General features: G+C 30.0%; 3 protein-coding genes across 4 annotated transcripts; 2 read left to right on the forward strand and 1 right to left on the reverse strand.

The window, feature by feature from the left end:
- Window positions 1–6065: 6065 nt before the first annotated feature.
- Window positions 6066–7801, forward strand: LOC129320704 (uncharacterized). The gene is made up of 2 exons (XM_054966265.1): window positions 6066–6946; window positions 7226–7801. Exons 1-2 carry the CDS (start codon window positions 6287–6289, stop codon window positions 7292–7294), a joined length of 729 nt encoding a protein of 242 aa, XP_054822240.1. The 5' UTR covers window positions 6066–6286; the 3' UTR covers window positions 7295–7801.
- A 5287-nt stretch (window positions 7802–13088) lies between these two features.
- On the reverse strand, window positions 13089–17764 carry LOC129320459 (protein OBERON 2-like). 2 transcript variants are annotated; one of them, XM_054965925.1, is made up of 6 exons: window positions 17540–17764; window positions 16821–16954; window positions 15699–16125; window positions 14675–15249; window positions 14486–14552; window positions 13089–13653 (listed from the first exon to the last, which is right to left on the reverse strand). In XM_054965925.1, exons 3-6 carry the CDS (start codon window positions 16072–16074, stop codon window positions 13226–13228), a joined length of 1446 nt encoding a protein of 481 aa, XP_054821900.1. In that variant the 5' UTR covers window positions 16075–16125; window positions 16821–16954; window positions 17540–17764; the 3' UTR covers window positions 13089–13225. The 2 variants fall into 2 exon arrangements, with proteins under 2 accessions (XP_054821900.1, XP_054821899.1); XM_054965924.1 differs by lacking the exon at window positions 16821–16954.
- Window positions 17765–20313: 2549 nt separating this feature from the next.
- On the forward strand, window positions 20314–22098 carry LOC129321029 (lactoylglutathione lyase). Its single transcript, XM_054966759.1, has 4 exons — window positions 20314–20473; window positions 20684–20917; window positions 21622–21697; window positions 21842–22098. The coding sequence occupies exons 1-4, from the start codon at window positions 20378–20380 to the stop codon at window positions 21877–21879; spliced, it is 444 nt and encodes a 147-aa protein (XP_054822734.1). The 5' UTR covers window positions 20314–20377; the 3' UTR covers window positions 21880–22098.
- The last annotated feature ends 1580 nt before the right edge of the window (window positions 22099–23678 follow it).

Consider the following 23678-nt stretch of genomic DNA (forward strand, 5'->3'; position numbering starts at 1 on the left):
AAACTCAAATTTCTATTAATCCAAACATATAACACTCTTATTGCATTTTTTTAGGTTTTTAGCAAATTGTTATTTTACAAAGAATTTTATTGTGATCCATGAAAGTGGTCTTGTTGTGAGACGCACCTAATGAATAGCGATAAAGTTCAAATAAAGTAAGTTTCTATAATTTTGAAAAGGCTCTATCACTCCATGTCGTTGATATGGAGGAAATTAACAATTTAGTTAGTATAGGCATTAGATTCTCTCTATACTCAACTCAGACAAGTTACAATTCTTAAAATTTTTAGAGAACTCAGAAAATTAAATTAAAAAAAATCAAGAAGCCTCATTTCCAATCAAACAATATTTTCATCTATTTTCTTTTGGCATTTTTATAGCTTGTGTAGATAAAATTAAAATTATGCGTATAAAAAATAAAATAACGTGGGACCTAGGCACATGTCATGAAGTATTGCAAAGCAAAAGTCGCAAGAGATGTGAAAATAAATGGAAAGTACCAACCGTAGAATATGAGTTTTTTTTTTAAGTAATCAGAAATTACTGATTAAATTATTCAGAATCGAAATCTTAAAATAACAGAACAAAAGCTAACAAACAAAATATTTGGCCATTCATGATTTTCTAGGAAACATCATTGCACCTTCATTGTCTGTCCTTTTCTTCATCACTATCTCACCTTCCTTCCTCTCTTACATCTCTGAAATTTTGAATGCAACTTCCAAATTTTCCCACCTCTCAAATCCTGGCATTTTGCAACCACTTAGAATTGAAAGTAATAAATTTCTCAATATAATTTAAAGTTTTTATTTAAATTAATTAATTTAACACAAATTTTTTAATCATTTATTTAAATATTGACATACTTAATTATTTAAAGTTTTTTTAAAATTAGGAGAGAGTAGACAATTAGATCATAAAGATAAATTAATAATTTAAAATTTTTAATATAATCAAAATAAAAAAATTATCTATTTTAAAATTTGTAAATAAATATTGCTAATAAAATTAAAGATTAAACTAAAGTGCATGTTTTAAAAGTAGAAAAAAAGTCTATATCATTTTAGTAAAACGGAAAAGAGATTACTGTATTTTAGTCTAACTTTTTTAATATTTATACATTACTTTAAGAGTAAAATGCATTAGCCTCTCTTTCATTTTGGTTAAATTACAAGGACTTCCCTCTATTTTTAAAACTTACATTTTGATCTAATTGTTAACACCATTAAAAATATTCTATTAAGAATTATAAAATACTTAATTTTTTTATTTGTAATTATGTTAAAAATTTAAATTTATTATTTTACCCTTATGATCTAATTATCTACTCCCTCTCTCAATTTTAAAAAATTTAAATAATTATGAAAATATTTAAATAAATAATTTAAAATTGTGTTAAAATTAATAGAATATAACATAGATATAAATTATGGTCTGTACTTTGTTATATTAAATCTTTATTTCATTAATTTGTTAACTACATGTTTGAAATATTACTTTGTCCAATTTATATATTTAAATTTTAGAAAATGTTACTAAATAAATGCATTTATATAACTAAAAAATTTAAAATATAAATAAAAATTTAAAAAAAGCATATAGATTAAATTTTTTTTCTTGTGATTTGAATAACTTTTAGAAAATATTTATATTTAAAGAAGGGGCATTTTGGTCAAACATTTGTAATTTAATAGTTAACTAACAGTTAGGTGAATGAAAATAAAATCTTAAAAATAAAAAGGATGTTTGTGTTTTGTATAGGAGAGGTTTATATAAGTTTCTAAAATAAAATGGAGATATATGTAATTAAGAGCAATTATTTTGAATGGGGGGATTATTTCATTTATTTCAAGATGATTATAAAATCTAAACTCAATTAGTTATGCACAAACGACAACAATTAATCATATCTTTCTCAATCGTGTGATATGATCTCAATTTTTTCAATAATTTTTATTGTTATTTAATTGAATTGGTTAAAATGCAGGTTTAATATTTACTTGACTGTCTAAAAATACATAGGCTGTTTGAGGTGCCAATTTCATTTGCTTGATTAATGAATGACCTCTAATTAACAAAATTAAATTCGATTTTCAAATCAACTCACGATCACAGCCAAGAATAGACCCATTTATTAGAGAAACAACAGTCAATTGATCCAGACACGAATTTATTTGAATACTGCATGACGAATCAACATTTTATATTATTAAATGATTAGTAATATTTTACCGATTAAAATTGATATAAGTGGTAGAGAAAATTTAAATTCACATGGCATATTAATTTATTATTAAAGAGTAAAATATTTTGACTTTTTTTAATATTTTAACTTGATTACAATACAAAATTATTCAAACCTCCTTCAAAATTAAAGAGTGAATATATTTTACCCTAAATCTAAATTGAATGAATAAATATTTTGTGTGTGGGTGAAATTTTGTTCATTCATTAATCATGAAATCATCAGCGTGTCAATTTAAAATTTTAATTAAATTTGAGTTTTTTTGTTTCATTAATTTGTGAATACAAGATTTTTCTAAGGGAAAATTATTGCTAAGTACTTAGAGAAAATCATATTTATTTAAAAAATCATAAAAATTAAAATTAGGCCTAAATATCAAGACTATTATAATTATAACTTTAATATAAAACTTGTTAATAATATCTTAAAATTAACGGTATTGCATGAGTTGCAAAAAAATTCTTTTAAAGTTGTATGTATTTCAATTCCACACACATAAAACAAAAATATAGTATTAAATTTAATTAGATCAATATATTTTTAAAAATAATTAAGTGAATATAATTTTAAATTTATTACTTTTGAAAATTAAATAAATATAATTTAAAAATATTTATTTTTAAAATTGTTACATTTTATGTTTTTCATTGGTTTAAAATTATTTTTAAATTTTTTTTGTAATTATGTAGTACAGTTAATTTTAAGGCACTACAAATAAGTTTTATAGTCAATTACAATTTCATGATCCTTTCGCCTAATAGTAATTTTTATGATCATTTATAATAAATTTTTTAATATTTTTTATTATGAAATATTGTTTATGGCCTCACATTATTATTTTTTAAATGGGTTAAAGGCCAATTTTATCTTGAATTATATAAAAAATGTTATAAATGATCCTATACTCAATTTGAGATCAATTTTATCTCTTAACTATTAGAATTTTTAAATTTATCACCATGTCGTTTTCTTCATTTATTTTTTTTATTAATGGAGCCCATTTTAGATTTTTAATATTTTCATTATAGAATATTTAAGTGAATCCCATCAATTATTTTTTAATATTTTTTATCTCTCCCCTCTCTCCTCTCTTTGAGTGCTATGTTAAAAGGAGATTGGCACTGTGATTACTTTAAGTCATGCTCGAAGTGCGACATGTATGTTTACGTGCAAGTTGCTATTCGGCTGTAGATTGAGTTTTGGGCTCAAACTACAAAGTGATATTTTGTAATGTAAAGCTAGCCTCTAGTTACCATGTTTCTCATTTTTCATTTAGGATTTCGCACTGAATGAGCGCATGTTGTGTCTCTAGTCGTAGATTGAGTTCTGGGTACATATTGCTTTCAATTGAGGAACTTATACACAATGACTTAGATGATACACGATCTTAACTCAACGATTGAAGGGTAGAGAGGGGAGAAAGAAGAAAAATTATTAAAAAATGAGTGGTGGGACTCACTTAAATATTTTATAATAAAAATATTAAAAAAATAGTAAAATGAGCTCAATTAATAGAGAAAATAAATGAAGAAAATGGTAGGGTAATAAATTTAAAAAAAATTAATGGTTGAGGGATAAAATTGATCCCAAATGGAGTTTAAAATTATTTGTAACCTTTCATATATATTTTAGAAATAAAATTGACCCTTAACCTATTTTTAAAAAAATAATGTGGAACCCACAAGCAATATTTTATAATAAAACATTAAAAAAATTACATGTGAGACTCACATAACAATATGTTAGTGTTAGGGTAACGAAGCAATAATTTTTTAAAATTGAGGAATATGAGTAATTCTTAGTTGAATTTAAGGTCATTTGTAACTTGTCGTGTGCACTTTATGAATATTTTTGACCCTTAACCCTTATATAAATGATAATCTGATCCATAAAAATACTATAATTTTACTAAAGCCCCTAGAAACTTCTGTGTTAATAAATTTTAAATTAAAAAGATCATTTTATCGTTATTGATAAGTTGTGATTTTTCATTTAATTATTGATATTATTTGAATAAAAGTTGTTATTCTTTAAACAAAAGTAGTGATTGAGGGTTGTTGTTTTAAGAACTTATTTTTCAATAACACAAATTATACTTGTCAAATTATAATTTATTGTTTAACTTTTATGATTTATGAAATAAAAATTATTATTCTTTAAGTAAAAGGTATGATCGGGATTTTTTTCTCAATAACAAAAATTACACTTAATAAATTATAATTTTTTGTTCAACTATCACAATTCACAGGATAACATTTGTTATTTTTTAAGCAAAAGTTATGATTAAATTTTGTTATTTTTAATAAGAGTAAAATAGTCTTTTATTTTAAAATTTATTGATATAAAAGTCTATTAAAGTGCCAAGGTTAGTCTATTACCCCAAAAAAAAAAGTGTTAGGATTAATTGGTCAAAGAATTGAAAAATATTGCGTAAAATTTAAAAATTAAAAAGAAATGTTATGTAACTTTAAATTTAAAAATAATTTTTTATCAATATAAAATTTATAATTTTTTTAAAAAATGATAATAAAATCTCTTGAATTATATAAATAATAATTTAATCCCTTAAAATGATATAATTTCATCAAAATTTTTAAGAATTTTTGTGTTAATAAATTTGAAATTGAAGAAATTATTTTATTCTTAGTAATAGGTTGTAATTTTATGTCCAATTTTTGATTATTTGAGTAAAAATTATTATTCCTTGAACAAAAGTAGTAATTGAGGTTTATTATTTGAAGAGCTTATTTATTAATAATAAAAATTACACATGTCAAATTATAATTTGCTGTTTAATTCTTGTGATTCACAATATAAAATTGTTATTCCTTAAGTAAAAAGTATGATTAGGCTTATTTTTTAATAATAAAAATTACACATAATAAATTATAATTTCTTGTTCAACTATTATAATTCATAAAATAACATTTATTATTCTTTAAGTAAAAGTTATGATTGAAGTTTGTTATTTTTAATAAGAATAAAATAATTATTTTATTTTAAAATTTATTAACATAGAAGTCCCTAAGGACTTTAATGAAATTATATCATTTTAAAAAATTAGATTGTTATTTACATATTTTGGGGTGATTTTATTATCATTTTCTAAATATTTTTGAAATACAAAATTATAATAAAATATCATAATTAATAAGTCCTATTTCAGATTTTGATATTTGTGAAATGCACATTAAATCTGCCTAATTTATGAATTATAAGAAATAATATGATTTGTTAAAGAAATGTGATTATCATTTATTTGCTAATAAATTAATAACATTAAGGAAAAATAGAACCATTAGTTTCTATAATTTTATTGAATTTTATTTTTAGTTCTTATAATTTTTTAATATTTTTGGTTTTTATATTTAATTAAGAATGAGTGAAATTTAATTCTAAAGTCTGTAAAGATGTTGAATTATAGAAATTAAAAATACATTATAAAAACTAAAAGCAAAATGTGATAAAATTATATAAATAAATTATTACTCCTTTCATTTAAAAATGTAATATATTTTTTAAAAAATTAGATGTTAAAAAATATAAGGTATTTTTAATCTTTTAAAGTGTAATCATTGCTTTTTTTAAAAAATGTTATTATTGATAATGATTTTATATGTATTATAAAGTATTTAATAGGAATAAATATAAAAAAATAAATTTAATTAAAAAATAGATAATTAATTTATTAAAAAATAAAATTTAATTAAAAATATTTTATATTTTAAAACGAAAGGATTATGTTTTCGCTAATGGCAATCGGATATGGGCAAATGGTTCTTTGGTAAATTCGGCGAAGCAAAAGGTTAATAACGACAATATCTGTCCTTCTCCGAGCAGCGTGTGATTCTCCTCTCGCTTGAGCCATGGACAGAGCATTTGCTTTTGCTCGCAAAGAATTTCTTCAGGCTTTCGTTCGTGTATTCTCGTGAACCTTCCATCTTATGCCTCAATCATCGTTAGGCATTGAGTTAGGATTCGAGTTTCCATTCTCCATAGCTTTTACCGAAATAAGACTACACGACAAAAAACCGTCCTTGTATGATTATTTCATTTCGACCTCGCAATCAGACCCAGTTCTTGATTCTCATCCTTTATTGTGCAACTTTCATCCCAGACGCATCGTCTTTGATTGCGATATTAATCTTGTTGCAAGCTTGTTCTGTTTTCGCCGCAAGTGATTCCCAAACTATGAAGGTTCATCCTGTGCCCAGAAAACGCAACATCACCATTCAATTTGACATGAATGCAGGAAATCCTCTTTCTGAAGCTCAGGCACTTCTGGGTTTCACAAATAAGAAGCTGCGGAGGCTCCCCCATGTCTTCAGTCGCGTCTTGGAGCTTCCATTTCGCTCCGACGCCGATGTGACAATCGAGGAAAGCCCTGACTTCTTCCGATTCGTGGCTGAAACTGACGGAATCGGCGACGTGCAAGCTCATATGGTGGAAATCCATCCTGGGGTCACCAAGGTTGTGGTGAGGGATAGTGGGTCTTTGGAGTTATCGCTGGATGAACTGGAGCTTGACATATGGAGGTTTCGGCTGCCGGAATCGACCCGGCCGGAACTTGCCAGCGCAGTTTTTGCTGACGGAGAGCTCATTGTGACAGTGCCAAAGAGTGAAGAATTGGAGCATGCTGAGGATGAAAATGGAGGGTTGTGGAGTGATGGTAATGGGAATTTCGGAGGAAGACTTGTGCTTGTACAGTGATATTCTTTTTTACCTTGTTCTTGTTCAACGTTCCTTGAGTATGCAAGTTAGTTTTCTGGTTAATATTGGAACTAGTGACTGTATTCTCTTGTTGCCTTTGAATCAAAACGCGTTCCTTTCACATTGCAATGATGTTATATCCGGCTAATGGCAATTTCATGAATTCGTTAACAAATGCATGGTGCATATAATGCATTCCCTTGACTCATTCTATGTCTTCAGGGACTGTACTCCTTAATTATTAGTAACTCTGCTTCCTGGTGAACACAGGTCATTGCTTACGCTTCTGAGTTTGAGGAGCATTTGCTTCTACACAGTTATTCTGCACATTTTGGTTGAGCTGAACTTCAGGGCCAAATCTTTTCATGATCCCTAACAATAAAAGGATAAGTTGGATGGGATAACAGGCAAGAGAAGAGAGATTATGAACTTGCTGTTTCTTTTCTGATTTTTCAATTTTGTTCGTTTTCCTGTTAGGCCATATAGCTAGTTCTGCTGGAAAGCCTTAGATTTAGGTCTGCCTAATCCAAACATCACATTTTTCTTTCATGATCCGTTCTGTTCAACATTTTTCTGTGCCCAATAAGAGCAACACATGAATTGCAAGGCAGTTATATCTTTACCTCCTTGTTTTCGTTTCATTCGAGTTCCCATCATTGACCAACTGTTGCATCATTTGAGTTTGTAGAAGGTGAAATTTCATTTCCCTTCTTTATACTTGTTGGTGCTCAATCATTTGCATTTCCTTTTCCTTTTGGTTATAAATGGGGCCTAAGCATTAGGAGAGGAAAAAGTTGAATGCGTAGGATCACACCCTCAACAACAGGTCCTCAATCTTGAAAGATTGAGTCTGTCATCTCATTGGCCAATCAGTTGCATTTCTTGTTTCTCTCCTTACAATAAAGATTGTCTTCTCGTAACTAAGAACATATTCTCATGTTGTTATACTGAGACAACCCATTGTCTGTCATGTTTACTGTGATGGAAAGGGTTGTAGCATAAGTAGTTTGTAGCCTAGAATGTTAAGATTGGTTTCAAAATTTTGTCAATGTCTAGGTCATAATCATCTAAAGTGAATATTCCATTAAGAGATTCTCATAAATTAGGTTGGAAGAAAACGTTAGTGACATTCTGAAAAATGAAGAATAAAACTGAAACTATATAAACTTAAGGATCAAAAGTACAACTTTGAGCAAATAGTGCCAGGTGAAAACAGTGTCATTAGGAAGTGCTCCGCTACATTCATATGTATTTCACATGTCCTGAGAATAAAATCAGAGGGTAATCTAATTATGAACCTGGAGGTTCCTTAAGCAAGATGTGTTGCGTTTCAAGACGTCCTGCAATTAGTTATTGGACATGGGACACGTCTGGATTTTGAATGTGGTAGAGCCATAAATCTTTGTTGCTTCATTTTGTTGGAAAGCATGTTCTTTGCATGAAGTTTGGGACATATTCTCAGAACAGTATGGCAAATACAGAGCATCATGCTAAATCTTGTCTTGTGACTTGTTATCCTTTTTGCCAAAGGGTATTACTATGAAGAGCTCTGTTCTGTCTCAAAAGAATGTTTCTCTCTCTTCTTTTTGCTATTGGATGGGCTGGGTTCGCACTGTTGTAATTTTTCCCAAAGCCTCATCGTTCTCCTATACCTTTTGGGCTCTACCCCTCTTCTTGTTAAAAAAAGAATCAGAAACTGAATCTAATGATGAAAAATCTTATTTTATTTTATTTTTGAAAGATAGAACTCTGCATGGAATCACTCTTTATTTATTGGGAAGAATAACAACTCGTTGAAGGCTCAATAGTTGATATTTCCACTGGAGTTTATTGTTTTTTTTTCTTTTTTTTTATTGATTGTGCACGAATGATTTGTCAAACTACAGATGCAGCAGAAAACTATTAAGGTGCCGTTGGATAAGCATGATGATCTGGATCTCGGTTTAAATCAAATCCTTCATTTTGATATATAAAAGTTTTTGAATTTGAATTTGATCGAGATTCAAATTCATATTTTATTATAATTTTTTTTATAATTTCAAATTCTCCAACTCTAGTCATTTGAAATATCCGCTATTCCAACCTCTCTCTCTTTTTTTTCATGTTTTCATTATTAGTATCTCTATTATTCTTGCTACTCTTTTTATTTCTTATTCTTTTAGAGTTAATAATTCATGTGGATTGAGTTTATATATATATATATATATATATATATATAACCTATCTAGCCAAGCAGGGGTGGAACTAGCTTGTGTGTTTCAGGGGCCAAATTTTTTAAAAAATTAATATACATACATATATTTATATATTTATTAATAGTTATAATAATTAATCTTTAAAATAATTTTATAACTTTAAAAATCATTAGAGAATAAATTACAAACTCCCTGGAATCCACTATATATATAGGACATTTTTTTTAGAAACCTTCTTTGATTCAAAATATAGGATATTAGATAATTTTATAATAACTTGCTCAACTATACCCTACTTTATTTACTAGTCATTTTGAAAAAAAAAAAATCATGCATTGAAATTTCAATTGTCATTGTTAAGCAACTTATATAAATTATTTAATAAGAGTATAATTAAAAAGATATACTTTCTTAAGAGATTCAGATTTCACTTAATTTTTTTGAAACTATGACTTCGTTGCCAATGTCCTCTATTATAATTCAAAGGAAATATAATTATATGATATGTTTGAAAATTAAAAAAATTGACAAAATGAAATTACATGTTAAAAAAATATAAGATATTTTTAATCAAATTTTATCATAATAAATCTTGATGTCATTCTAGTTGAAAAAATCAAACAATCTAAATGCAAATATAATTATATACAATTTTTTTCCGATTAATTATCTAGAACAAGAATTTCAGTTGAAAAGATCGAATAATCTAGATGAAAATAAATCACGCGAAAAAGATTTTTGTGGTCTGTAAAGCATGCGAACTTAATGAGTATACAAAAATTATTATTTACTAGATTCAATATTTTAGAAAAATTGTCACCGAGGGTAGATTGAAAGCATGGCGTGGTTGAAGTGTAATTAAGTTAACATAATATTTTATACAAAATGCTGAAATTTTGGGGGGTGGGGGCCCCCCTCCCAGACATAATGTCATTTTGCCTCTGCATCTAGGCTTCTGGCGTGGCTTAAATATCTAAATTGTTCAATATTTTTTATTTTATTTTTTTTAGCCAATTCAATTTTTATCTTAAAAAATTAATATTTTTATTTTTTATCTCATTTTAATTTAATATTTTTATCTTATTTCAATTTTAAATAATAAAAGAATTCAGATATTTGGACTAGATGTAACAGCCCTCCGCTCACCCCGCCTACCCGAGGTCTTTTGCGGCGCTGGACACTCTCCCCCCAGGCCCCACAACAGGGCGCTGAACCACTACCCGTGGTTCAATGGTACCAGGTTCAGCCTCAACTTTGTTATGTAGGAGAGGTTGGAGGATCGAACCTGGGGAGGCTCCTCGCAAGGGGAATAATCCTGCACACTACTGCGGGGAAGCCTTTGTCTCCTGATGCTCACCGTAAGGGGTGGGGTCGCCCTGTTGTGGGGCCTGGGGGGAGAGTGTCCAGCGCCGCAAAAGACCTCGGGTAGGCGGGGTGAGCGGAGGGCTGCTACACTAGATTCATTCAGGTTTGAGTTTAGTTTGAATTTTATTGAGTTTATTTAAGCGGTTTGAATAAACTTGAAGTGAAAAAAATTCTAAATTCCTAAGGTTAGTCTTAAGATTTTCTAAACTTATTTGAGTTAATCTAAATTATCAACTCTATCTCTGACCAATTAAAAAAATAAAGATAAGCTTGTCACTTCTAATCTTTTGTTTCTTTTTCAATTTTTAATTTGTCTCTTTCTTTTACCTTTAAAATTATTTACACTATTTAAATAAATAATTTTAAATACAAGATTAAATTTAAATCTATCAATTTAAAAGCTACCTCAAAATATTTTGTTCACAATTTTTTAACATCGTTTAGTTTGGAAGGCTTGATTACTTGAAGATGAGAGGAGATTTTGGATACAACGAGAGCTATTCCCATTTAATTTAATGTTATAGGATATACGTTGATAAGAGTGTATATTGGAGGGAGCACATTCGGTGCTTATCGGGAGAGATGAGCACACACCTAAAATAACATGGTCAGTCTATATTTTGGATTTACATAATTTTTTTATTTTTAATATTTTTTAAAATAAAAATTTATAAAAATTTGAATAAATTTTATTAATTATCAATATGTACAATTCATATTTAATCAGATCAATTCAAATTTAATATTAATTTTTTAGAACTTTTATAACTTGATTATACAGAATTACTTTATATTGTTCAGATGCAAAACTTTTAAGTTATTATATTGTCAGATTTAACACAGTCCAAAGTAAAGTTATATGGTCAATTTATAAAAATTGTAAGAAGATAATATTGGTAATTAATAGATTTATTAAATTTTATAAACTTTTTATTTTAAATAATAAAAAAGTATTTGAATCTAATCCTGGATACTTCAGATTATTTTAGGGGTGATGCCCCTAGTGAGGACCAAATGTGCTCCCGTACATTGGATGGGGTGGATGCTCCTCGGTTTGGCAGTGTACAGAATATGCAAGATAAATTGTATTGTTCATCATTCACTTCAGATTTTGAAGTTTGAACCTGTGAAGGTACGGAACAGTTTTTTTTTTAAATAAAATATTGTTTAGATAAGAGTTTTGGATTATTTTATTTTCATAATTGTTCTTTTTTATTTTTTAAAAAATTAGAAAATAGAAACATTTTGTAATTATTTTTGTTTTCTTTTTTATTTTTAAAATACATTATATTTAACTATTGTAAATTATCACCATGAAACCCAATTGCCATCATTTGTTGTTGCCCATCAATATTAACCTCTATCGCTAGCAATCATTACTATTCCCCATTAGTTGTCACTGTTAATTGTCACCATTAGTTATCACTATCAATTATTGTCATTTATTATTGTCCGTTATTAATTATTATTAACTGTTATCAATTAATTATTACTAGCCATTAGTGTCAATAATTATCAACTACTGCTAATAGCTATCACCATTGGTTACTATTATTCACCGTCACCACCACTAACTATTATTGTTAACAACTTTAGCCATCAGCCATTATCACTAGCCAATTGCCATCATTAGCTATTATTGGTCACTTTGATTAGCAACCATTATCATTTTTGGCCAATTACTACCATTAATAATTGGTGATCATCACTATTGGTTGATATTTTTTTAGTTCTAATTATTTTTTTTCAAATTAATATAATGAAACATATTTTCTTTTTATTTTATTCTAAAATGTTTAAAAAAATTTTTTAAAAATAAAAATAGGAATAAAATCGAACAAGTTCAATAGTTTGAATCTTTGTATTGATATATATTGCTTGAGGATTTTGGCGCACAACATTCATTTTGTTGTTTTTGTGAAATCTACTAAATGTAAATGAAAAAAGAAAAATACCAACTTACAATAGGGAAGGAGGAAAAACATAAGCCTGCAAAGTTGAAAAGGTTGTTTGGTTTCTGTTATCATTAAAAAAAAAAAACTGTTTCGCAACAGTTTTTCAAATTGTTTTTCAAAATAAAACAAGAAAATTTGTTAGGTTGTATTAATTTAAAAATAATTTTAAAATTAAAAATTGGCCAATAGTAATAATCATTGGCGATTAATGATAATGACTTATAAAAATTATTTTTTTAAAATAACTTATAACTTTCAATAATCAAATCTAATGTATTTTGAAAACAATAAAAATAAAATAAAAACAGCTTTATTGTTTTTAAAAACAAAAAATGAGAACAATTTTAAAAACAATTATATTCAAAACATTTATTTAAATAAGTTGTTAATTTTTTATTTTTAAAAATAAAAATTAAAGAAAACCTTAAACTTGATCGAGCTGGTAGGGTCAAATATCCCACCCCCAAATAAATAAATAAAAAATCTTTGATTAAGGACAATGAAATATGTAAAGGTATAATGAGACCATAAAGTGATTTTAGTATTTACAGACATGATTATGAGATTTTCTTTCAATACTAAACATAATTTTCTGTGCAAATGAGATGAGGATTAGCCTTAATTAAAAGAAAGTCTAAACTAAAATTTCCACTACCTTTGATCAATTTTTACATTAAGCAAACCTCTATCCCAAAGACATTTAACAATGTTCCTGAAGATTTTGTGGAGCAGCAGTGGCAGATACATTTGCAATCTTAATCTGCAATTCCTAAGCCAAAGTGTTCCCTTAATATATAATGCGGTGTACTGCCAAAGCCATGGGCTACCTTTTTCATGTCTTCAAGTTTCTGTGATTCCAGTCTTATTTGTTCCTCTCTTTTTCTGATAGCATGATCAGATACAACAGAAGAAGATGATGATGATCTTGGACGCGCCAGTTCAGACTTCTCACTTTTCAGTTGCTGATACAAATTGTTCAAATAATTCTTCTGGGCATGTAGTCTTTCTTCTGCCAATTTGTACTCAAATTCCTGTGACTTTCTAAGATCCTGAAGAGCCTGATCAATCTCCACCTCAAGTTCTACCAACTCTGGCGGATGACCACAGGATTCTGAATTTCTAACATTTAAAGGGCTCTCATCTCGCATTACATCCATTGGAGCATGGCCATTCTCCGTGAAGCCTGTTCATAGATGCAATATCAAAGTTTAAAAAAAAAAAATGAATGTGGATTTTATAAAAAAGGGGGAATTATTAATCTAAGATAAATCACACCATTATTAATCTATGAAAACTGAAAAGTGCAGCTTTTTATGGATTTTATATTATACTCCCTCTGATCCTCTATTTATAAGTTATTTCTAATATGTTTTATTGAAATAAAAAAAATCTTAAAATTTATTAACTTTGTCTAAAAAAAATTTAATAAGTTTTCAATTTTGTCCCTCTTAAATATACTTCCTATATCCTAAATTATAAGATAACATTGAAAGAATTTTGCTGTCCCAACGTATAAGACAATTTGATAAAAATAAGGTTTCATTAATGATGCTCTTCCAATATTACCCTTTAAGTGGAGAGAGAATTGGAATAATTATAGATTTTGAAGTTTTATTAAATGAAGGACATTTTTGAAAGCTTATATTTTTGTTCTGAAAAAATAATTTTATAAAGTGTCATTATTGAACTTTATTAGCATGCCTAAACTCATCTCAAATTGTCTTATAATTTAGGATGGAGTAAATATTTTAATAACATACTTTTTCTCATCAATATTTATTGGAAGGTAAAAGAAGAAACTTGTAATAAAAAATTAATGACATGGTTTATAAATAGGACAAAAAAAAAAAATCCTTCTCTCTTTGCACTATAAATAGGACCAGAATTACATATTTAATATATTGATAACTTGAAGCTAAAATATCACCAGCACCTTCAAAAGCATACACACAGTTCTTAGTGGAAAGCAGTTTGATTACACTATGATGCATGAGTAATACAGTGAGGATATTTACCAGCAGAATAAGCTGCATGATTGCCTTCCTCCTCCTCCTCCCAGATATCATCAAACCCACATTTAAGCTGATGTAAACAACCAAATTGGTCATATTGCAGCTTTAATGCGGTAAAGAGAGGGCAGACATGCACAAATCACGCAATAAAGCTTTTACTGTTTTAGGTAGAGTCAAATCAAATGTTCATACCTTTAAATTAGCCAATTCAAAATGTCTCAGCAGCTTCTTTGCAATAGCTTTCTTTGAACCACGCAAGAGACAAGCACCAAGGTTTAAAATGTTTTCAATGTCATCCTTTGAATCAATAGCTTTACAGATGCGTAGAAGCTTGTTAACATGAGGAATCAGATCAGTTCTCCCATCACAACGTCGGCAATAATACTCAGCATCCAATCCAATGCTTCCACCAACTGTTCCAGCCATGCGACATCGAAGAGCACATTCCATATGCGAAATATGCCCACAGATATTGTTGTTAATCTTTTCCTGACACTGGATGTAATTATAGCCTCTATAAGCTGAATCAACAATTTTGGAACAAAGAATGCAGCAACAATCACGGCAAAATCCTGGCTCAGCACAACAAATATCACAAGGCATAGCCGGTGAATCTTCTCCTGCTTTTTTCAACACCTGACCATTGCACATCTTATTTTTAACTTTACACCCAGAAGAAACAGACTCTGACTCAGATGCTGACTGTTCTGTATATGAATCATGTGAAATCTGTCGGAGAGGTACGGCAACTATAGGATCTGAGTTGCCTACAATACAGAGCAACATTCTAAGTTATTTAGCTCTGAGATTGGACAAGAAACAAAAATCAGCATAACACCACATCCCAAAAAAAAAAGAAGAAGGCATAACCAACAGAGGACTTACAAGTGCATTCAACATATATTAGAAATGTATCATAACAAGGTGAAATTACAAAGAATATGCAAAAATGTGAAGGATTTTCAACACAAACGCATTCCCATCAATGGACAAGATTCCTTGCATAGATAAGTCCATTACAGCACAACGTTACAGGAGATTATCCAATTAGCTTTCAGTTAGCTAATTTACAATCAATGTTAAATCAAAAATCTGATGGCATGGTGAGGCAGACTGTCCAAATGGGAAAATGGAAAAACATAAACTTCAAGGGGGGGGTTGAACTCAGAAAGTATAGACACACACACACACACACACGTGAAAAATTGTAACTGACCTTTGGTTGGTGTAGATGGTATGGATGGAATCTTCCAGCTGAACAAAGCAAAGAATGCCTCAATATCAGTTTCTGGATAATTTGATTTGATGTAGCGTTCAACTGAAAGCTTGCTTGGAAAACAGAGTCTATGTTTGCGACTGGAGCCTGGGATCTCAGAATGAGAAAGACGTGCGGGAAGATACAGGTACCTATCCAAGAAATGGCCATTCTGAGCAACTCTCCTACCAGTTCTCCAACCCCAAATATCACCAGGTTCGGGCCAATTCTCAGGTGCATATGGTAAACCTTCACCATGTGTTTCTGCTGCCACGGGCAACAAGGGTAACAGACTCATTCCAGTTGCACTACCATTGTTCTCAGCATCTATCTCCATCAAGTGAAGCAAATGCTAGAGTCACTACCTCCAAAGAATGATCAAATTCAACTGCAATTTTTACAAGAAGAAATTCAAATTCAAAATGTAGAATGGAAGTCCTCAATGAACAGCACTGTCAGACAGGCCATACATATCCACCCTTATGTGTCAGTGTGCTTAATGGACTAGTCTGCAGTTCAATGAATTTGCAGAAATTTTAAATACTTATTCAAAGAAATAAATTTCAACAAGCTGGCAATAGATTTCACTGTCTTGAGGATTTTCAAAACCGGAAATTTTTAAAATACAGCCTCCCTTCAACATTAACCACAGGTCCTAATTGATACCTATTGATAACTCCTTAAGGTAGACTTGATATGCCATGTTCTTACACCAAATGCTATAATTTAACATAATTGTTGTCTAGACTCTAGAACACTCATCCTGATTGGTACCAATCATAGTTGTCAAAACACAATTCAAAACATGAATCAGGAGGCTTATTCTTTAACTGTGAATCATAAATTGTGTTAAATTGTATGAGTCAAGGACACGTTGAAGAACAAATTGAAATATACTATATAAGTTATGTATATGTCTACAACATAAACAGATGCTCAACATGATAAATTGGAACCAAGCATTGTCCAAAAAAGGAAAGAAAAATAAGTAACCATAAATCTCACAAAATGACAGCTAAGTTACTAACAATTCTTTTGAGGGGCCAAAAGCTGGTTGGGATAATTTTTCTACATTCAGATTACCTTTTCAATTAACCATGTTTAAGACTAGTGTTGTTAAAGGCGCTCGCCTTTGCGCCTTAGGTGCTGAGGCGAGGTGTAGACCGCCGAATCGCCTCTCACATGAAGAGAGGTGATGGGTTCACTCAGGTGCTCACCTTTAAAAACATTGAGACTATGATCAGAAGCACTTTGGATAAGCTTTTATACAAATTTCACTTTGCAAACCCTAGTTTGTGAAAATTGTTTTGAAAAAACTAAACCAAACTAAAAATATCATAAGCAAGCAAGCCCAAACCTAATTATCCTCCGATTCATCGAGATCAATGTCATTATTATCTCTGCCATGATATCATCATCTAACCTAATTATCATTCGATTCACCCTATGATTTATACATTGGCAAATAGTATTGAACAAATAAATTAAACGAAGAACAAATCAACATGATATCTATGAATTTTCTGTGCCAATACATTAATTATGTCTATCTTACACAGAATATAAACCTGGAGGCAAACTAGGGGCTTTGTAAGATTGCACATAAGCCTTCCTACCTAAACTCTATACTTTCTCATTGATATTGGCCCTTGTGGGTGATACTTTGAATAAATATACACCACTCTGCTTCCGAATTGTTGGAACAATATATCAATTCTTGTTCTTTTTTTAAAAATTAAACCAATCAGACAATTAACAATTCAACCACGCCCACTGGAAAAACCCAATAAAGATTTACTTACAGGGGCTGGTGATTGCCGTGGTGGTGGGAGCCTGAGCTCCGCCGTGACTAGTGTAGCCAGACGGTGGATGGAAGAGTTTGGAGCTGAAGACGACTTTCCTTCTCACGCCACAGCCACAGCGCACAGCCGCAGCTTGAATGAATATCCCTCTCTCAGTCTTCCGGGGACGAGAGCTTGCCTTTTTCTTCTTATAGTTTTATCTTGCTAGGCTATGAAACCAGAAAGCAGCCCGCCCAAAATGGACGACAAGTCTATGTTCAAGCTTGTTTCTAAATCCCTTTTTTTTTTTTTTGAAGGGGGCAAAAAAAATCTCAGCCCATCTTTCGAGTTAAACGGGCTAACTCGTAAAATCTCGATCGTATTTCCTATTAATATCTCTCCTATAACTATGTGAGTATGGTGTAATGGTTATCTCGTTTCGTCCCTTAAGTATGTGGTGGGAAGTTCGATTCCTCACTCATGCGAATGGAGAGCACTCTATAGCCAGCCGTTTGCCTCCTTGTGAGAGACCCCCCAGTGAAAGGATTAGTCACTATTACCGGTGGTGGATACTTTGGGCAACCAAAAAAAAAAATATCTCTCCTATATTTTATTTTAATTGTAGATCGTTAGATAATTTTATAGATATATATTGAGTTAAACGAGCCACTTTGCAAAATATGAATCCTTCATTTTAATATATTTCATGCACATCTTATTTTAATTTTAGATCGTTAGATTAATATTGTGACAATGAAATCTAGTTAATTTGGCTATTGTTGCTCAACTTTCATTTTATTTCCTTTTATTAACATGTTTTTTTTTTCAAAGTTTGGATGATTGGATCTAGTTAATTTGCCATCAAAATATGTTTTATAAATCACATAAATCAAAGTCCTTTGTTTAATCTAACATTTCATGTTGTATAATGTCGTTGCCTCTACATTTTCTTAATTTTATCCAAGAATGTTTCATCAACAATCTATGATTGGTTGAGGTTAGGGTATTTTGGATTGTTCTAGGGTTAATTCAGGGTGGATTTAGAGTGTCATCCATGGGGAGCAAAATTTTAAATTTTATAAAATATGGGGGTTTTAAAAATAGTTTTTACCATTTTTACAAGGAAAATTTTAAACTAAATACGAAGAAAGTAAAAATGAAGGTGGGACCCCCTAAATCGTTCTCCGCGTTAATTGTAATTCTCTTTAACTACTTGATCTATAATCCATAGCCTTTTGGCAAGATTCATGCTTTCTAACAAAACCCTAAGCCTTTGTCTTAGTAAGGGTATTTACATGCCTAGATATTTTTTAAATCTCCCAAGTTTTGGCAAGCAAGTGATGTGGCATAATGTGAAGTATTTTTATAATTTATTTGAATGGATAAAATTTTTTTGAAGAATGTATAACTATTTTTATTACCATTTTATCACCTATATAAAAAGTCACCTTCTAGCCTTTAACAAGATTTTGGTTTTCCGATGAACATCTCTCCTTCACACCAAATTCTCTTTCTATTTCCAATTCCATCAACCAAATTATATGCTACCAAATAAGCCATTTTTTTTAGCTGGCAGCAATTATAATTACACGCACTTAACCATTAATATTTATATTTACTCCTTAAAAGAATGAAATACATGTGTCTTCTAACTTATAAACCAGATTAATCACCTTCTGACTAGGAGTTGGTGAGTGCAGGTATCACATATTTTTCATAAAGATAACATGTGCATTGACTTTCTAACATCTCATGCATTGTTAATAGGATTTGGTCTTCATGTCCTAGATGAAATTTTGGATACTGTTTGAATATTTTTATAGAATGATGCTCTAAACATAGGGCAACCTAGACTTTTTAGCGGTGTTTCCTAGTTTTGATTTTCCCTTTGTAATGAAAAAAAAAAAATACTTGCATCTTCCATATCTCATTTTGAGTTTGAACACGTATTCTTATTGTTAGAAGACGAGTATTAGTGTTGTTGTGGCACATGGGCCACTCGCACCTAACAAATGAATTTCATATGTCATAATTAATTTTCTCTCTCTCTACATATAGCATTATAAGTAGGAAATTATTCACTACCTATAATCTACATTCCTTTTCTTGGTCCTTTCTCAGTTCTCAAGCCAAACCCATTTTAAAAAACTTGATGGAGATCAAGTGCACATGGATAATGTGCTCAGTGCATGTTTTAAAAATACATGTATTTTATTAATGATCATTTTATTTTATTTTATCTCAGTTTGTTTAAAAAATGCATGTATTGAGTATGTTAGCGGATGATGGTAAATATGGGATTTGATAATAGAAGGTGATTTGTGGCAACAACAGTAATCGACAACTGTTAATGGTGGTTGATGATGGTTAACAATACATAATGACATTAGATCAATACCAAATGGTGATGGTCAATGGTACAAATAAAAATAAAGAAACAAATAACTTTAAGTTGTCAAGGTTGTACAAATAAATAAATAAAAATTATAAAAAATTGTTTTATTCTTAACCTCACATGATTCTTTGGGAAAAATTACACTAAGGATCCAAATGAGGAAATTAATTATTTTCTCAGTCCATTTACAAGTTAAGCTTTATATTTATTTGTTAAATTTCAGTATTTACATGTAGATGGGGTTTGTAAATAATTAGTTTTCTCATATTGGACTTAAATGTACTTTTTTCTCTTTTTACTTTTATTTTTTTTTCCAAATAACAGCAATGGCCACAAATTTTGGTATGTTAATATTTTCCATTAGGGGTCACGCACAAATCTAACCGGCGTCGTTTTCAAGCCCCTTGCCTGCGTTAGTAACATTTCCAAGCGTCGTCTTCATTCTCCATGACTTCCCAAGGCAAATGCGAAACAAAGACATGGCAGTACAAGAAGTGAGCCTCAACCATATTTCCAGAGAGACCTCCGACGTCCACCGCCTCGCCAAGTTCTACCAGGAGGTGTCTTTTCTTCATTTTTCCCGATTTTCTCACTCCCAATTTATTCCTCTTTTCGCTTCACGTAACTTCCGATTTATTCTTCTCATAATCCTATTTGGTATTCGTATTATCATCATCATTGATTTCAAATTTGTGCATTATTAGGCTTGAAGAACAATAATCTTAGTGGAAATTCGGTGTGATGTTTTATTATTCTTTATATTTCTTCAGATATTTGGGTTCGAGGAGGTAGAAAGCCCTCACTTCGGAGATTTCAAGGTGGTGTGGCTTCGTCTTCCTTCGTCTTCTCTTTACCTTCATCTCATTGAGAGGAACCCTTCGACTAAGCTTCCTGAAGGTCCGTGGAGTGCCGTCTCTCCCATTGCTGATCCTCATCATCTTCCCAGAGGTCACCATATCTGCTTCTCTGTCTCCAATTTTGACTCATTCCTACATACTCTTAAGGTACACTTCTAGATTATGTTGAATTCTATGGTTTGATTATGGTGTGTTTATTTCTTGGTTTGTTATATATTGTTTTGTGAACTGATAATGTAATTTCTGGGTCTGTTTCTCGATGTTTCTTTTGGAGTGTACAAATGAGTGAGGGACTAACAAGTAGAATTGTGTGGGGAAACTAATCTTTTGGTCATTTTAAATCTATGTGGCTTTGGTCTCCAAAATTAACGAGTCAATTGATTATAGCTTTGGTCTTTTAGTTCTTCCAATTTCTTTGGATCATTTGCCGAAAGAATAATCTAATGAAGTACCGTCGTGGATAATCGATCAAAATTAACAATTTTTTAGTGTTTTGCACTCAGTTCTTTTGTTTATTTGATGAAAATTGATGAAAGTTCTTGGCTGTGCATGAGGTTCTCGGATACATATGCACATCATTGGCACGTTCTTAAGAATGTTTCAAATATCACAATTCAATTAAGAGAATCTCACAACAAAAACGCCTGAAATTCTTCGTCTTCGTCTGAATCTTTTCAGTCTAATTATTAGTAAAACACAAACCAGACTAGACTGTTCTGTCATCCTATGTAAACGAAATTATGCACGTAAAATGCCCATTAACATCAATAAGATTCACTTTAATTTCTTTTAGCTTTTCTCTTATTAATAACGAAAGAGATGTGTGGGCTTACATGAATTTGTTTATGCAGGACAAGGGCATCGAAACTTTTCAGAAATCCTTACCTAATGGGAAGACAAAGCAAGTCTTCTTTTTCGATCCAGATGGTAAATTTCCCCACCTTAAAATTACTGGAACCTAATTCGATTGACAACTCAACTGAAACTTAAGTGTAATTTCATTGTATGTCTTTGTCATTGAGATTCTCACAGAACCCTAATATGAGTTTCACGTTTACATTGTACTTGCAGGTAATGGCTTGGAGGCTGCAAGCAAGGAAGAATCATGAGAGATTGCTGTGCATGAGTCAATATACTGTAGAATAATGTCATATGAGGATAACAGACCTAGGTTCCAATAAAAGTTCCCCTATATGTATGTTTGTGTAGTTATAATAAAAGAGGAATAGGATTGTTATTCATGGCATAGAAATCTAGGTTATCACACTTGCTTGAACCGTTTGCCCATTATCTTGATTGGCTTAATAAAATATCCAGTTTATGAGTAATTTGATATGATTTGACTATGGTTTTGACTTTAAATGTTTAAACTGGTGTTTTTAATTGGTTCAATGATCAATCCATCTTTCAATACTTATTATTTTCCTTCTGTGAGGAAAATATCATGATCTAAGGAGTGAGAAAAGAGGGATAGGATTGGATTATGGAAAGTGAAGCTCATCTCTATCTCCAATATTGAATAGTGCACCTTATCATTGACTGAGGTACATCTATAGTGATTGTTACGGCAATTGCATAACTCAACAGTTTTCTCACATAAGCAGAGCATCTTAATCTGAAAAACCAAAATCTAACTGCCCCCCCCCCCCTAGAAAAAAAGTCATTTTGCTAATGTATTTTTCAAGCGTAAGCGCAAGGCTACTTGTCCTTGTTATTAAAATTGAAAAGATCCCATGTCTAATAATTAGAAATATTAATTTGCTGCCAGAGTCATAGCAAAAATTTAGGGGGGGGGGGGAATATAGGTGACTAAATAAATGGGATTAAAAAAAAAAAGAAAGAATGGACGGATGGAGGATTGCAAGGAGAGGAGAAAAGAGAGTTGGACTAGAGCTTCCAAAGAGAAATGGAAGTCCAGGAAAAGAGAATGTCATTGATTGAAAATAAATATCAAATCAAATGAGAATATCCTTGACCAGAAGATTTCTTCCTTAAAAATTTATTTCAGATAATATATTACTCTTTTCATTTTAAATTATAAAACATTTTTAGATAAAATTTTATATATCAATAAATATCATTAAGTACACTTAATAATCTTATCTTTTCAAAATAAAAATATAAATTTTTAAAAATATTCATTATTTAATATATTAAAAAAAATGGATGGAAATTAATTATAAAAAGAGAAGGATAATATTTTGATTAGTGCATTTAATGAAATTTTAATCTATCCAAAGTTTTTATATCTTAATATGGAGAAATTTTTTCAAAAGTGCCCTGTAATTTGGGACGGAAGGAGTATAAATAGTATATATCATGAAGTCTGTGTTGTGTTGAATGGGAATGAATCTTATAAAGTATTCCTCTAGTTCTTTTTATAAGTCATTTCTACTAACTTTATTAATATTAATGCAAAACAAATATAAGGAATAAAAAATTGTGTAGAATTCTAGATATACCCCTATAAAAAAAATTCAAAAAGTGATATCATGTTATTTTTTTTTCTCTTATTAAGGGTAATTTTTAAAAATATCTTTTAAATATTACCTAAAACGTCACACCATGATTTATAAATGGGATTAAAGAGCAATTTTATAATGATGTATTTCAACCATTTTTTTTATAATTATATAAAAATATTGGATTAAAATATAAGACATTAAGGTAGTGTCTGTGAGTTTTTTTTCTTTTAGATGGAATGGAATTGGATATAATGGCTAAAAACTTAATACCAGTGTTTGGGGGAAATTTTTTAAAAGGAAGTGAAATTTGGCATTACAAACCATCCTTAGATATCATAAACCCATTTTTCTGACTTCTCAATTTGGAAGTCGAAAATGAAATAACCTAATGTAAATAATGTTTTTAAAAATTATCTCAGCCTTTTCACCCTCTCATCCTTTCA

Source organism: Prosopis cineraria, unplaced genomic scaffold (assembly GCF_029017545.1).
Source record: "Prosopis cineraria cultivar Desert tree isolate PC_DT_omini unplaced genomic scaffold, ASM2901754v1 PC9, whole genome shotgun sequence".
Classification (NCBI taxonomy): Eukaryota; Viridiplantae; Streptophyta; class Magnoliopsida; order Fabales; family Fabaceae; genus Prosopis; species Prosopis cineraria.